The sequence below is a fragment of the Hemibagrus wyckioides genome, linkage group LG07, assembly GCF_019097595.1.
Source record: "Hemibagrus wyckioides isolate EC202008001 linkage group LG07, SWU_Hwy_1.0, whole genome shotgun sequence".
Lineage (NCBI taxonomy): Eukaryota > Metazoa > Chordata > Actinopteri > Siluriformes > Bagridae > Hemibagrus > Hemibagrus wyckioides.
Window position 1 is genome coordinate 30,750,337 of NC_080716.1, and position 14,444 is coordinate 30,764,780.

At 41.8% G+C, this 14,444-nt stretch overlaps 1 protein-coding gene across 1 annotated transcript in view; it reads right to left on the reverse strand.

Moving 5' to 3' along the window:
* The window catches only part of LOC131356613 (carcinoembryonic antigen-related cell adhesion molecule 5-like), a 30,249-nt gene that overhangs the window by 5,882 nt on the left and 9,923 nt on the right, over positions 1 to 14,444 (reverse strand). Inside the window, exons 2-4 of the mRNA XM_058395746.1 lie at positions 13,237 to 13,272; positions 12,589 to 12,873; positions 11,359 to 11,628 (exon numbers count right to left, since the gene is read on the reverse strand). Coding sequence (XP_058251729.1) covers positions 11,359 to 11,628; positions 12,589 to 12,873; positions 13,237 to 13,272 — 591 coding nt within the window. The remainder of the gene's footprint in view (positions 1 to 11,358; positions 11,629 to 12,588; positions 12,874 to 13,236; positions 13,273 to 14,444) is intronic.

The following is a 14,444-nucleotide window of genomic DNA, read 5'->3' on the forward strand; positions in this document are numbered from 1 at the left end:
GTAAAAAGAAAAACGTGGTGTACGGGGATTAGAACAGTAACACATAGAAACAAACAAATACACATACAAACATGTTTTGAGAAAACGAGGGAGACATTAATGCAGAAAGAGGTTGTACGGTGCGTTGTGCAGAACAGATTTCTGAAAATGAAATAAACTTCTATATTTTTCAAAAGAATTATGTAAATACTTTTCATCTTTGAAATTAATGCAGAAGAGGAATCCCTTGATTCTTTATAACCTGGTGGAGGAGATTAACCAGGTTAAGATCTTAGCTATGTGTTCTTTTTTTAATTTTGTCCTTAAAACTTTATTTATTTATTTATTTATTTATTTATTTATTTATTCATTTATTCATATTATTTTAGATTTTGTATGTATCGTGGTGTGTGTGTGTGTGTATAGGTGTGTATGTTAGTCACGTGGTGTGTGAGTGTGTATAGGTGTGTATGTTAGTCACGTGGTGTGTGAGTGTGTATAGGTGTGTATGTTAGTCACGTGGTGTGTGAGTGTGTGTGTATAGGTGTGTATGTTAGTCAAGTGGTTTGTGAGTGTGTATAGGTGTGTATGTTAGTCAGGTGGTGTGTGAGTGTGTGTATAGGTGTGTATGTTAGTCACGTGGTGTGAGTGTGTGTATAGGTGTGTATGTTAGTCACGTGGTGTGTGTGTGAGTGTGTATAGGTGTGTATGTTAGTCACGTGGTGTGAGTGTGTGTATAGGTGTGTATGTTAGTCACGTGGTGTGTGAGTGTGTGTATAGGTGTGTATGTTAGTCACGTGGTGTGAGTGTGTGTATAGGTGTGTATGTTAGTCACGTGGTGTGTGTGTGAGTGTGTATAGGTGTGTATGTTAGTCACGTGGTGTGAGTGTGTGTATAGGTGTGTATGTTAGTCACGTGGTGTGTGTGTGAGTGTGTATAGGTGTGTATGTTAGTCACGTGGTGTGTGAGTGTGTGTGTATAGGTGTGTATGTTAGTCACGTGGTGTGTGAGTGTGTATAGGTGTGTATGTTAGTCAGGTGGTGTGTGTGTGAGTGTGTATAGGTGTGTATGTTAGTCACGTGGTGTGTGTATAGGTGTGTATGTTAGTCATGTGGTGTGTGAGTGTGTATAGGTGTGTATGTTAGTCACGTGGTGTGTGAGTGTGTATAGGTGTGTATGTTAGTCACATGGTGTGTGTATAGGTGTGTATGTTAGTCACGTGGTGTGTGTGTGTGTGTGTATTGGTGTGTATGTTAGTAACGTGGTGAGTGAGTGTGTATAGGTGTGTATGTTAGTCACGTGGTGTGTGAGTGTGTATAGGTGTGTATGTTAGTCACGTGGTGTGTGAGTGTGTGTATAGGTGTGTATGTTAGTCACGTGGTGTGTGAGTGTGTATAGGTGTGTATGTTAGTCACGTGGTGTGTGAGTGTGTATAGGTGTGTATGTTAGTCACGTGGTGTGTGAGTGTGTATAGGTGTGTATGTTAGTCACGTGGTGTGTGTGTGTGTGTATAGGTGTGTATGTTAGTCACGTGGTGTGTGTGTGTGTGTGTGTGTGTATAGATGTGTATGTTAGTCACGTGGTGTGTGAGTGTGTGTATAGGTGTGTATGTTAGTCACGTGGTGTGTGAGTGTGTGTGTGTGTGTATAGATGTGTATGTTAGTCACGTGGTGTGTGAGTGTGTGTATAGGTGTGTATGTTAGTCACGTGGTGTGTGAGTGTGTGTGTATAGGTGTCTATGTTAGTCACGTGGTGTGTGAGTGTGTATAGGTGTGTATGTTAGTCACGTGGTGTGTGAGTGTGTATAGGTGTGTATGTTAGTCAAGTGGTGTGTGAGTGTGTGTATAGGTGTGTATGTTAGTCACGTGGTGTGTGTGTGTATAGGTGTGTATGTTAGTCACGTGGTGTGTGTGTGTATAGATGTGTATGTTTGTCACGTGGTGTGTGAGTGTGTATAGGTGTGTATGTTAGTCACGTGGTGTGTGTGTGTGTGTGTGTGTATAGGTGTGTATAGGTGTGTGTGTGTGTGTATGTTAGTCACGTGGTGTGTGTGTGTGTGTATAGGTGTGTATGTTAGTCATGTGGTGTGTGAGTGTGTATAGGTGTGTATGTTAGTCATGTGGTGTGTGAGTGTGTATAGGTGTGTATGTTTGTCACGTGGTGTGTGAGTGTGTATAGGTGTGTATGTTAGTCACGTGGTGTGTGTGTGTGTGTGTATAGGTGTGTATGTTAGTCACGTGGTGTGTGAGTGTGTATAGGTGTGTATGTTAGTCAAGTGGTGTGTGAGTGTGTGTATAGGTGTGTATGTTAGTCACGTGGTGTGTGAGTGTGTATAGGTGTGTATGTTAGTCACGTGGTGTGTGTGTGTATAGATGTGTATGTTTGTCACGTGGTGTGTGAGTGTGTATAGGTGTGTATGTTAGTCATGTGGTGTGTGTGTGTATAGATGTGTATGTTTGTCACGTGGTGTGTGAGTGTGTATAGGTGTGCATGTTAGTCACGTGGTGTGTGAGTGTGTATAGGTGTGTATGTTAGTCAAGTGGTGTGTGAGTGTGTATAGGTGTGTATGTTAGTCACGTGGTGTGTGTGTGTATAGGTGTGTATGTTTGTCACGTGGTGTGTGAGTGTGTATAGGTGTGTATGTTAGTCACGTGGTGTGTGTGTGTGTGTGTGTATAGGTGTGTATGTTAGTCACGTGGTGTGTGAGTGTGTGTATAGGTGTGTATGTTAGTCACGTGGTGTGTGTGTGTGTGTGTGAATAGATGTGTATGTTTGTCACGTGGTGTGTGAGTGTGTATAGGTGTGTATGTTAGTCACGTGGTGTGTGAGTGTGTATAGGTGTGTATATTAGTCACGTGGTGTGTGAGTGTGTATAGGTGTGTATGTTAGTCACGTGGTGTGTGAGTGTGTATAGGTGTGTATGTTAGTCACGTGGTGTGTGAGTGTGTGTATAGGTGTGTATGTTAGTCACGTGGTGTGTGAGTGTGTATAGGTGTGTATGTTAGTCAGGTGGTGTGTGTGTGTGTGTATAGGTGTGTATGTTAGTCACGTGGTGTGTGAGTGTGTATAGGTGTGTATATTAGTCACGTGGTGTGTGAGTGTGTATAGGTGTGTATGTTAGTCACGTGGTGTGTGTGTGTATAGATGTGTATGTTTGTCACGTGGTGTGTGAGTGTGTATAGGTGTGTATGTTAGTCAAGTGGTGTGTGAGTGTGTGTATAGGTGTGTATGTTAGTCACGTGGTGTGTGAGTGTGTATAGGTGTGTATGTTAGTCACGTGGTGTGTGAGTGTGTGTATAGGTGTGTATGTTAGTCAAGTGGTGTGTGAGTGTGTGTATAGGTGTGTATGTTAGTCACGTGGTGTGTGAGTGTATAGGTGTGTATGTTAGTCACGTCGTGTGTGAGTGTGTATAGGTGTGTATGTTAGTCACGTGGTGTGTGTGTGTGTGTATAGGTGTGTATGTTAGTCACGTGGTGTGTGAGTGTGTGTATAGGTGTGTATGTTTGTCACGTGGTGTGTGAGTGTGTGAATAGGTGTGTATGTTAGTCACGTGGTGTGAGTGTGTATGTTAGTCACGTGGTGTGTGAGTGTGTGTATAGGTGTGTATGTTAGTCACGTGGTGTGTGAGTGTGTATAGGTGTGTATGTTAGTCACGTGGTGTGTGAGTGTGTGTATAGGTGTGTATGTTAGTCACGTGGTGTGTATAGGTGTGTATGTTTGTCACGTGGTGTGTGAATAGTGTAGAGGTGGTGTATGTTTGTCCACGTTGGTGTGGTGAATGTGTGTATGTTTGTATGTGTACTGTGTGTCGTGGTGTGTATAGGTGTGTATGTTAGTCATGTGGTGTGTGAGTGTGTGTATAGGTGTGTATGTTAGTCACGTGGTGTGTGAGTGTGTGTATAGGTGTGTATGTTAGTCACGTGGTGTGTGTGTGTATAGATGTGTATGTTTGTCACGTGGTGTGTGTGTAGATGTATAGTGTCCGTGTGATGTTAGTCCACGTGGTGTGTGAGTGTGTGTATAGGTGTGTATTTGTCACTTGTGTGAGTGTGTAAGGTGTTGTAGTCACGTTGTGTGTATAGGTGTGTATGTTAGTCACGTGGTGTGTGTGAGTGTGTATAGGTGTGTATGTTAGTCAAGTGGTGTGTGAGTGTGTGTATAGGTGTGTATGTTAGTCACGTGGTGTGTGAGTGTGTGTATAGGTGTGTATGTTAGTCACGTGGTGTGTGTGGTGAGTGTATAGGTGTGTATGTTAGTCAAGTGGTGTGTGTGTGTGTATAGGTGTATGTTTGTAAGTGGTGGTGTGAGTGTGTGTATAGGTGTGTATGTTAGTCACGTGGTGTGTGAGTGTGTATAGGTGAGTAGTTAGTGTGTTTGATAGGTGTGTATGTTAGTCAAGTGGTGTGTGTGTGTATAGTGTATGTTTGTGGTGTGTGTTAGGTGTGTATGTTAGGTCGTGGTGTGAGTGTGTATAGGTGTGTATGTTAGTCACGTGGTGTGTGAGTGTGTTTAGGTGTGTATGTTAGTCACGTGGTGTGTGTGGTGTGTGTATAGGTGATGGTGTAGTCTACGTGGTGTGTGAGTGTGTGTATAGGTGTGTATGTTGTCACGTGGTGTGTGAGTGTGTGTATAGGTGTGTATGTTAGTCACGTGGTGTGTGAGTGTGTATAGGTGTGTATGTTTGTCACGTGGTGTTGTGAGTGTGTGTATAGGTGTGTATGTTAGTCACGTGGTGTGTGAGTGTGTATAGGTGTGTATGTTAGTCAAGGGGTGTGTGAGTGTGTGTATAGGTGTGTATGTTAGTCACGTGGTGTGTGAGTGTGTGTTTAGGTTGTGTATGTTAGTACTCGTGGTGTGTGTGTGTGTGTATAGGGGTTTATGGTAGTCACGTGGTGTGTGAGAGTGTGTAGATGGGGTGTTTGTGACTCACGTGGTGTTTGAGTGTGTATAGGTGAGTCCGTGTGTGTGGTGTGTAGTGAAGTCGTGTGTGTGAGTGCTGTAGGGTGTATGTTAGTCACGTGGTGTGTGAGTGTGTATAGGTGTGTATGTTAGTCACGTGGTGTGTGTGTGTGTGTATAGGTGTGTATGTTAGTCACGTGGTGTATGAGTGTGTGTATAGGTGTGTATGTTAGTCACGTGGGCACGTGGTGTGAGTGTGTATAGGTGTGTATGTTAGTCACGTGGTGTGTGAGTGTGTGATAGGTGTGTATGTTAGTCACGTGGTGTGTGAGTGTGTATAGGTGTGTATGTTAGTCACGTGGTGTGTGTGTGTGTGTATAGGTGTGTATGTTAGTCACGTGGTGTGTGAGTGTGTATAGGTGTGTATGTTAGTCACGTGGTGTGTGAGTGTGTGTATAGGTGTGTATGTTAGTCACGTGGTGTGTGTGTGTGTGTATAGGTGTGTATGTTAGTCACGTGGTGTGTGTGTGTATAGGTGTGTATGTTTGTCACGTGGTGTGTGAGTGTGTATAGGTGTGTATGTTAGTCACGTGGTGTGTGTGTGTGTGTGTGTATAGGTGTGTATGTTAGTCAGGTGGTGTGTGTGAGTGTGTGTATAGGTGTGTATGTTAGTCACGTGGTGTGTGAGTGTGTGTATAGGTGTGTATGTTAGTACGTGGTGTGTGAGTGTGTGTATAGGTGTGTATGTTAGTCAGGTGGTGTGTGTGTGTATAGATGTGTATGTTTGTCACGTGGTGTGTGAGTGTGTGTATAGGTGTGTATGTTAGTCCAGTGGTGTGTGTGTGTGTATAGATGTGTATGTTTGACAGGTGGTGTGTGAGTGTGTATAGGTGTGTATGTTAGTCAGGTGGTGTGTGTGAGTGTGTGTATAGGTGTGTATGTTAGTCACGTGGTGTGTGAGTGTGTGTATAGGTGTGTATATTAGTCACGTGGTGTGTGTGTGTATAGGTGTGTATGTTTGTCACGTGATGTGTGAGTGTGTATAGGTGTGTATGTTAGTCACGTGGTGTGTGAGTGTGTGTAGATGTGTATGTTTGTAGTGACGTGGTGTGTGAGTGTATGAGGTGTGTATGTTAGTCACGTGGTGTGTGAGTGTGTATAGGTGTGTATGTTAGTCAAGTGGTGTGTGAGTGTGTGTATAGGTGTGTATGTTAGGCACGTGGTGTGTGTGAGTGTGTGTATAGGTGTGTATGTTAGTCACGTGGTGTGTGTGTGTATAGGTGTGTATGTTTGTCACGTGATGTGTGAGTGTGTATAGGTGTGTATGTTAGTCACGTGGTGTGTGAGTGTGTGTATAGGTGTGTATGTTAGTGAAGTGGTGTGTGAGTGTGTGTATAGGTGTGTATGTTAGTCAGGTGGTGTGTGTGTGTATAGATGTGTATGTTAGTCACGTGGTGTGTGAGTGTGTGTATAGGTGTGTATGTTAGTCACGTGGTGTGTGAGTGTGTATAGGTGTGTATGTTAGTCACGTGGTGTGTGTGTGTGTATAGGTGTGTATGTTAGTCAGGTGGTGTGTGAGTGTGTGTACAGGTGTGTATGTTAGTCACGTGGTGTGTGAGTGTGTATAGGTGTGTATGTTAGTCACATGGTGTGTGTGTGTATAGGTGTGTATGTTAGTCAGGTGGTGTGTGAGTGTGTGTATAGGTGTGTATGTTAGTCACGTGGTGTGTGTGTGTGTGTATAGGTGTGTATGTTAGTCACGTGGTGTGTGAGTGTGTGTATAGGTGTGTATGTTAGTCACGTGGTGTGTGAGTGTGTGTATAGGTGTGTGTTAGTCACATGGTGTGTGAGTGTGTGTATAGGTGTGTATGTTAGTCACATGGTGTGTGTATAGGTGTGTATGTTAGTCACGTGGTGTGTGTGTGTGTGTGTATAGGTGTGTATGTTAGTAACGTGGTGTGTGAGTGTGTATAGGTGTGTATGTTAGTCACGTGGTGTGTGAGTGTGTATAGGTGTGTATGTTAGTCAGGTGGTGTGTGAGTGTGTGTATAGGTGTGTATGTTAGTCACGTGGTGTGTGAGTGTGTGTGTATAGGTGTGTATGTTAGTCACGTGGTGTGTGAGTGTGTATAGGTGTGTATGTTAGTCACGTGGTGTGTGAGTGTGTATAGGTGTGTATGTTAGTCACGTGGTGTGTGAGTGTGTATAGGTGTGTATGTTAGTCACGTGGTGTGTGAGTGTGTATAGGTGTGTATGTTAGTCATGTGGTGTGTGAGTGTGTATAGGTGTGTATGTTAGTCACATGGTGTGTGAGTGTGTGTATAGGTGTGTATGTTAGTCACATGGTGTGTGAGTGTGTGTATAGGTGTGTATGTTAGTCACATGGTGTGTGAGTGTGTATAGGTGTGTATGTTAGTCACATGGTGTGTGAGTGTGTATAGGTGTGTATGTTAGTCACGTGGTGTGTGAGTGTGTATAGGTGTGTATGTTAGTCACGTGGTGTGTGAGTGTGTATAGGTGTGTATGTTAGTCATGTGGTGTGTGAGTGTGTATAGGTGTGTATGTTAGTCACATGGTGTGTGAGTGTGTATAGGTGTGTATGTTAGTCACGTGGTGTGTGAGTGTGTATAGGTGTGTATGTTAGTCACGTGGTGTGTGAGTGTGTGTATAGGTGTGTATGTTAGTCACGTGGTGTGTGAGTGTGTATAGGTGTGTATGTTAGTGAAGTGGTGTGTGAGTGTGTGTATAGGTGTGTATGTTAGTCACGTGGTGTGTGAGTGTATCGGTGTGTATGTTAGTCACGTGGTGTGTGAGTGTGTATAGGTGTGTATGTTAGTCACGTGGTGTGTGTGTGTGTGTGTATAGGTGTGTATGTTTGTCACGTGGTGTGTGAGTGTGTGTATAGGTGTGTATTTTAGTGAAGTGGTGTGTGAGTGTGTGTATAGGTGTGTATGTTTGTCACGTGGTGTGTGAGTGTGTGTATAGGTGTGTATGTTAGTCACGTGGTGTGTGAGTGTGTGTATAGGTGTGTATGTTAGTCACGTGGTGTGTGAGTGTGTGTATAGGTGTGTATGTTAGTCACGTGGTGTGTGAGTGTGTGTATAGGTGTGTATGTTAGTCACGTGGTGTGTGAGTGTGTGTATAGGTGTGTATGTTAGTCACGTGGTGTGTGAGTGTATAGGTGTGTATGTTAGTCACGTCGTGTGTGAGTGTGTATAGGTGTGTATGTTAGTCACGTGGTGTGTGTGTGTATAGATGTGTATGTTTGTCACGTGGTGTGTGAGTGTGTATAGGTGTGTATGTTAGTCACGTGGTGTGTGTGTGTATAGATGTGTATGTTTGTCACGTGGTGTGTGAGTGTGTATAGGTGTGCATGTTAGTCACGTGGTGTGTGAGTGTGTATAGGTGTGTATGTTAGTCAAGTGGTGTGTGAGTGTGTGTATAGGTGTGTATGTTAGTCACGTGGTGTGTGAGTGTGTGTATAGGTGTGTATGTTTGTCACGTCGTGTGTGAGTGTGTATAGGTGTGTATGTTAGTCACGTGGTGTGTGTGTGAGTGTGTATAGGTGTGTATGTTAGTCACGTGGTGTGTGTGTGTGTATAGGTGTGTATGTTAGTCACGTGGTGTGTGTGAGTGTGTGTATAGGTGTGTATGTTAGTCACGTGTTGTGTGAGTGTGTATAGGTGTGTATGTTAGTCAGGTGGTGTGTGTGTGTATAGATGTGTATGTTTGTCACGTGGTGTGTGAGTGTGTGTATAGGTGTGTATGTTAGTCACGTGGTGTGTGTGTGTATAGATGTGTATGTTTGTCACGTGGTGTGTGAGTGTGTATAGGTGTGTATGTTAGTCAAGTGGTGTGTGTGTGTGTGTGTGTATAGGTGTGTATGTTAGTCACGTGGTGTGTGAGTGTGTATAGGTGTGTATGTTAGTCACGTGGTGTGTGAGTGTGTGTATAGGTGTGTATGTTAGTCACGTGGTGTGTGAGTGTGTGTATAGATGTGTATGTTTGTCACGTGGTGTGTGAGTGTGTATAGGTGTGCATGTTAGTCACGTGATGTGTGAGTGTGTATAGGTGTGTATGTTAGTCAAGTGGTGTGTGAGTGTGTGTATAGGTGTGTATGTTAGTCACGTGGTGTGTGAGTGTGTGTATAGGTGTGTAAGTTTGTCACGTGGTGTGTGAGTGTGTATAGGTGTGTATGTTAGTCACGTGGTGTGTGTGTGTGTATAGGTGTGTATGTTAGTCACGTGGTGTGTGAGTGTGTGTATAGGTGTGTATGTTTGTCACGTGGTGTGTGAGTGTGTATAGGTGTGTATGTTAGTCACGTGGTGTGTGTGTGTGTATAGGTGTGTATGTTAGTCACGTGGTGTGTGTGTGTGTATAGGTGTGTATGTTAGTCAGGTGGTGTGTGTGTGTATAGATGTGTATGTTTGTCACGTGGTGTGTGAGTGTGTGTATAGGTGTGTATGTTTGTCACGTGGTGTGTGAGTGTGTATAGGTGTGTATGTTAGTCACGTGGTGTGTGTGTGTGTATAGGTGTGTATGTTAGTCACGTGGTGTGTGTGAGTGTGTGTATAGGTGTGTATGTTAGTCACGTGGTGTGTGAGTGTGTGTATAGGTGTGTATGTTAGTCAGGTGGTGTGTGAGTGTGTGTATAGGTGTGTATGTTAGTCAGGTGGTGTGTGTGAGTGTGTGTATAGGTGTGTATGTTAGTCACGTGGTGTGTGAGTGTGTATAGGTGTGTATATTAGTCACGTGGTGTGTGAGTGTGTATAGGTGTGTATGTTTGTCACGTGATGTGTGAGTGTGTATAGGTGTGTATGTTAGTCACGTGGTGTGTGTGTGTATAGATGTGTATGTTTGTCACGTGGTGTGTGAGTGTGTATAGGTGTGTATGTTAGTCACGTGGTGTGCGAGTGTGTGTATAGGTGTGTGTGTTAGTGAAGTGGTGTGTGAGTGTGTGTATAGGTGTGTATGTTAGTCACGTGGTGTGTGAGTGTGTGTATAGGTGTGTATGTTAGTCACGTGGTGTGTGAGTGTGTGTATCGGTGTGTATGTTAGTCACGTGGTGTGTGAGTGTGTGTATAGGTGTGTATGTTAGTCACGTCGTGTGTGAGTGTATAGGTGTGTATGTTAGTCACGTCGTGTGTGAGTGTGTATAGGTGTGTATGTTAGTCACGTGGTGTGTGTGTGTGTGTATAGGTGTGTATGTTAGTCACGTGGTGTGTGTGTGTGTATAGGTGTGTATGTTAGTCACGTGGTGTGTGAGTGTGTGTATCGGTGTGTATGTTAGTCACGTGGTGTGTGAGTGTGTATAGGTTTGTATGTTAGTCACGTGGTGTGTGTGTGTGTATAGGTGTGTATGTTAGTCATGTGGTGTGTGAGTGTGTGTATAGGTGTGTTTGTTAGTCACGTGGTGTGTGTGTGTGTGTATAGGTGTGTATGTTAGTCACGTGGTGTGTGTGTGTGTGTGTGTATAGGTGTGTATGTTAGTCACGTGGTGTGTGAGTGTGTATAGGTGTGTATGTTAGTCACGTGGTGTGTGAGTGTGTGTATAGGTGTGTATGTTAGTCACGTGGTGTGTGAGTGTGTGTATAGGTGTGTATGTTAGTCACGTGGTGTGTGAGTGTGTGTATAGGTGTGTATGTTAGTCACGTGGTGTGTGAGTGTGTGTATAGGTGTGTATGTTAGTCACGTGGTGTGTGAGTGTGTGTATAGGTGTGTATGTTAGTTACATGGTGTGTGAGTGTGTGTATAGGTGTGTATGTTAATTCCTCTACACTCTGGTGGCAAAATTCAGGATTAAACATTCGGGTCTAGATTAAAATCATTCGGGGCTCGAGCTCTAGAGACACCCCTGGATGGGCCCTAGAGATGCCCCTGGCTGGGCCCTAGAGACGCCCCTGGATGGGCCCTAGAGACGCCCCTGGCTGGGCCCTAGAGATGCCCCTGGCTGGGCCCCTGAGTAAGTTAACCTTCAATTGCTCACTTGTATAAACTGAGATGAGTTGAGATGAGTAAGTTGCTCTGGATAAGGGCCTCTGCCAAATGTAACGCTTGTCTCTTCCCAGCACTGGGTTTATATTTTGACGCCATCTTTTTAATTTTTATATTTTTATGAGTTCAATAATAAAGTTAAATATATGTGTGAGTTTGTCCTCTGGTAGTCTGGTGGAGAAATGTTCCAAATATCAATGAGAATTCTCTCTTACATTATACATTACATGTTTTATCACCAGATTCTTTTTTACTCACTCTTATAATGAATAAATATAAAAATGCAGCTTGTTATGTTACAATAAAAAGGCAAAATATAAACTCCACTGTCCTGATAATTTTAAATGTTGGAAATACGTTTAAATACTTTTGAACATGTATTTCAAGATAATCTTGAACATTCTGGAAAAACAAGGAAGTGCAATAATTAAGCAATATTTTTTCTTACCCCTTCTGTGACAAAAAGAGGAAAAAATCATGACATACCTCTCACTGTAATCTTAACAGGATCACTGACGTCTGTGTAGTAGGAGTGAGTCTCACCGTAGTCGAAGTTCAGCCTAGATGCACGACACTGGTACTCTGTTTCTCCTGCATTATTGACTGTCATATTAAGTATTTCTGCTTGTAACTGATTTTTTTTGTACCACTGAAACCCCCATCCAGTCCCCTGCTGCAGCTCACAGCTCAGAGTGACGGTGTCTCCAGTGTAGACGGAGCTCTGAGGAGTCACTCTCACAGTCGGTTTGGGTTTTGCTGTTGGTATGAAATGATGAAGGAGTCAGAGCTGCTTTTCACTTTACAACATAAGCAGTAGATTCACTGTGTCTAACAGATGCGTAGTGTCTAAAACAAACATTTATATTTAACATTTGATACCAGATGTTACAGTTGTATGTTTTCTTACACGGCTGGTATTCAGTTTATTTTCTATGGAACAAAGTTCATGATTAGATTGAAGTGTTTTGTGTTTTTTAGATTTTATTTCATGTATTCTCACCACCATCTGAACATAGGTATTTGCAATTTCTTAAAAATGATCAAAATCATGATTCATATAGTAAAACCATGACAGAGAACTTTTTCATTCTCCTTAAAGACACAGAAGAGACACACAGCTGAGGGTTTGTTATTTATCTCCATTTAGAGGATCACTTCACATGACAGTTCAGATATTTGAAAGTTTATTCTATCTGACTTTTGGCTTTTTAAAAAATGTAAGTAATTCTATTAGTATGCTAGTTAATGAATGTATATGAAGCAGACTAGAAAAATTCATTAGAAATTTCTACAACTGGATGCTCCTGTGCATCACATCATCATTAAAACAGGGGAGTGCTTTCACATTTTATAATATTTTACAAGTTATAAAATATTTAAATGACTTAATTCAAAGACATTAATAGAAATATAGCCAACAGAACAGAAGTGAATCAGGGATCAGTTCCACAGTGGTGTTTGTGTGAACAGACATCAGTCAAGTGAGGAGAAGATAATGAGGTGTGTATTTAAATGCTGTGAGGGATTTCTACCTCAGGTGATGAGAAAGAGACTGATGTGGATGATGCTGATCATCAATATCTCTCAAAATTACTGAATTTTCATTAAAAAAAAACCTTATAATTTCAAGGCAACAAATTGTCTTCTAGGAAAATCTGAACTCTAAAATATAATGTTAACATATTATATAAGAAATAAAAACACTCACAGACTCACCTGATACAGTCAGTTTAACAGCATCACTGATCTCTGAGCTCTGAGAGTCACTCCCATTTATACTGCAGGTGTAGGTACCACTGTCAGAGACTTTAACAGACTGGATTCTGAACACCTGCATTGTGTAGGGTTTCCCTCCTCCCTCTGAGACTACTTTATTATTTTTCTTCCAGCTGTAAGTCCCCTGAGTGTCTCCTCCTCCCTGTATGTCACATCTGAGAGTAACACTCTCTCCAATGAACACATGTGTATCAGGCGTTATGGACACCACAGTTTTAGGACTCCCTATAAAACATTCTGTTGTTAATAAACCTTACATAAAGTCATTCCCAAGTCTACACTACTAATATCATGTTTAGAGTGAGTGTGAGTACATGTTTTTGTTACTTGTTGATACTGATGTGTGTAACCTGCTTAATATTAAGAAATCAGGGGCATCATGGAGCATTTTATTTAGCACTAGTGATGTCAGTTACTCTCTTGTGCTGCTGTCATTAAACTTGTGCTGTTTTATATTTAAGTTATAAAGACATTTAAGCAGCATAAAATCTTTTGACTATAAAACAATTTATTGCATTTATAAACTGCATTTACAAACTTAACTGAAAATGTTCAGACAATATAAAGAATAAAGTATATATAAATCACCTTGAGCCTGGGCCACTGGTATAAGTGAAATCAGCACTAAAAAGGAAACAGAAACAGAACATGACATAAATATGTTAATAAGTTGGATTTTATTAAGGGTCTGTACACTCTTGTTGGAGTAAGAGATTCTGGTCCATTTGCTCATTCGGATGTGGTTCCACTTTACTGGTTATCTCTTGTCCACCTAAAGTCAGGACCATGAAGGAGAAAATTCCTAATAAATGAACTGTAATATTTTATATTTGATAATTAATTCTAATGTAATATTTAAATCTATACACTGCATTTCTAACTAATATCATCATTTCTGTACTTAAGCGCTCAGTTAATTACAGGCTTATCTATTTATCTTACACCTGCACTGTGATAGTAATGGTTCAGTATGAGCTTGTCTAAGTGGCTGATGGAAATTGTAGAGTTGATTAGAAACAGAATGTCTGGTCTGAAGAATTTTTTCTGTACCATGATGTAGATGGTCAGGATTTAGTGTCTACAGCATGAATCCATGACACCATCCTGCATGTGAACAGTTCAGGCTGCTCGTGGCGGTCTAGGAATGTTTTCTTGATACACTTTTCATCCCTTAATACCAGTCAGACATTGTTTGAAGTTTGATACATTTATGAACAAAATTTACAGCTAACTCCAGTAAATAAAGTGTTCCTAATAAAGTGACCAGTAAAGATAGTTAGATAAAGATAGTTATTGCTTTCACACACCCATCTTCACACCTCGCTTCTTCACAGCTGGATTTGCACCAGAGAACGGCTCCCAGAAACAATTATTGAACTTATATTTAATATGGAAATAATAATCATTGATAATTAGTAAATAATAAAATAATAAGTGATTATTTTAAAATAAGTTAAGAATAATAGTTATGCATTAGTTCATTAATTACAGATTCTCTTCTCATGACAGATATGGATACACTGATCACAAAGAAAAGATAAATGCCCTGCTGGAAGAGGTCTGAGTAGAAGACTGACCAGAGTGTTTGTGTGTGTGTGTGTGTGTGTTTGTGCATGTGTGTGTGTGTGTGGTTGCCTGTGTGTGTGTGTTTGCCTGTGTGTGTGTGTTTGCCTGTGTGTGTGTGTGTGTGTGTGTGTCGACTTCTGTATTTCCTGATCTGTGATACTACAGGAGACCCAGCAGATGGTGCTGTTCTTTTTCTTTTTAGAAGATGTGTGTGAATGTGGAGACAAATA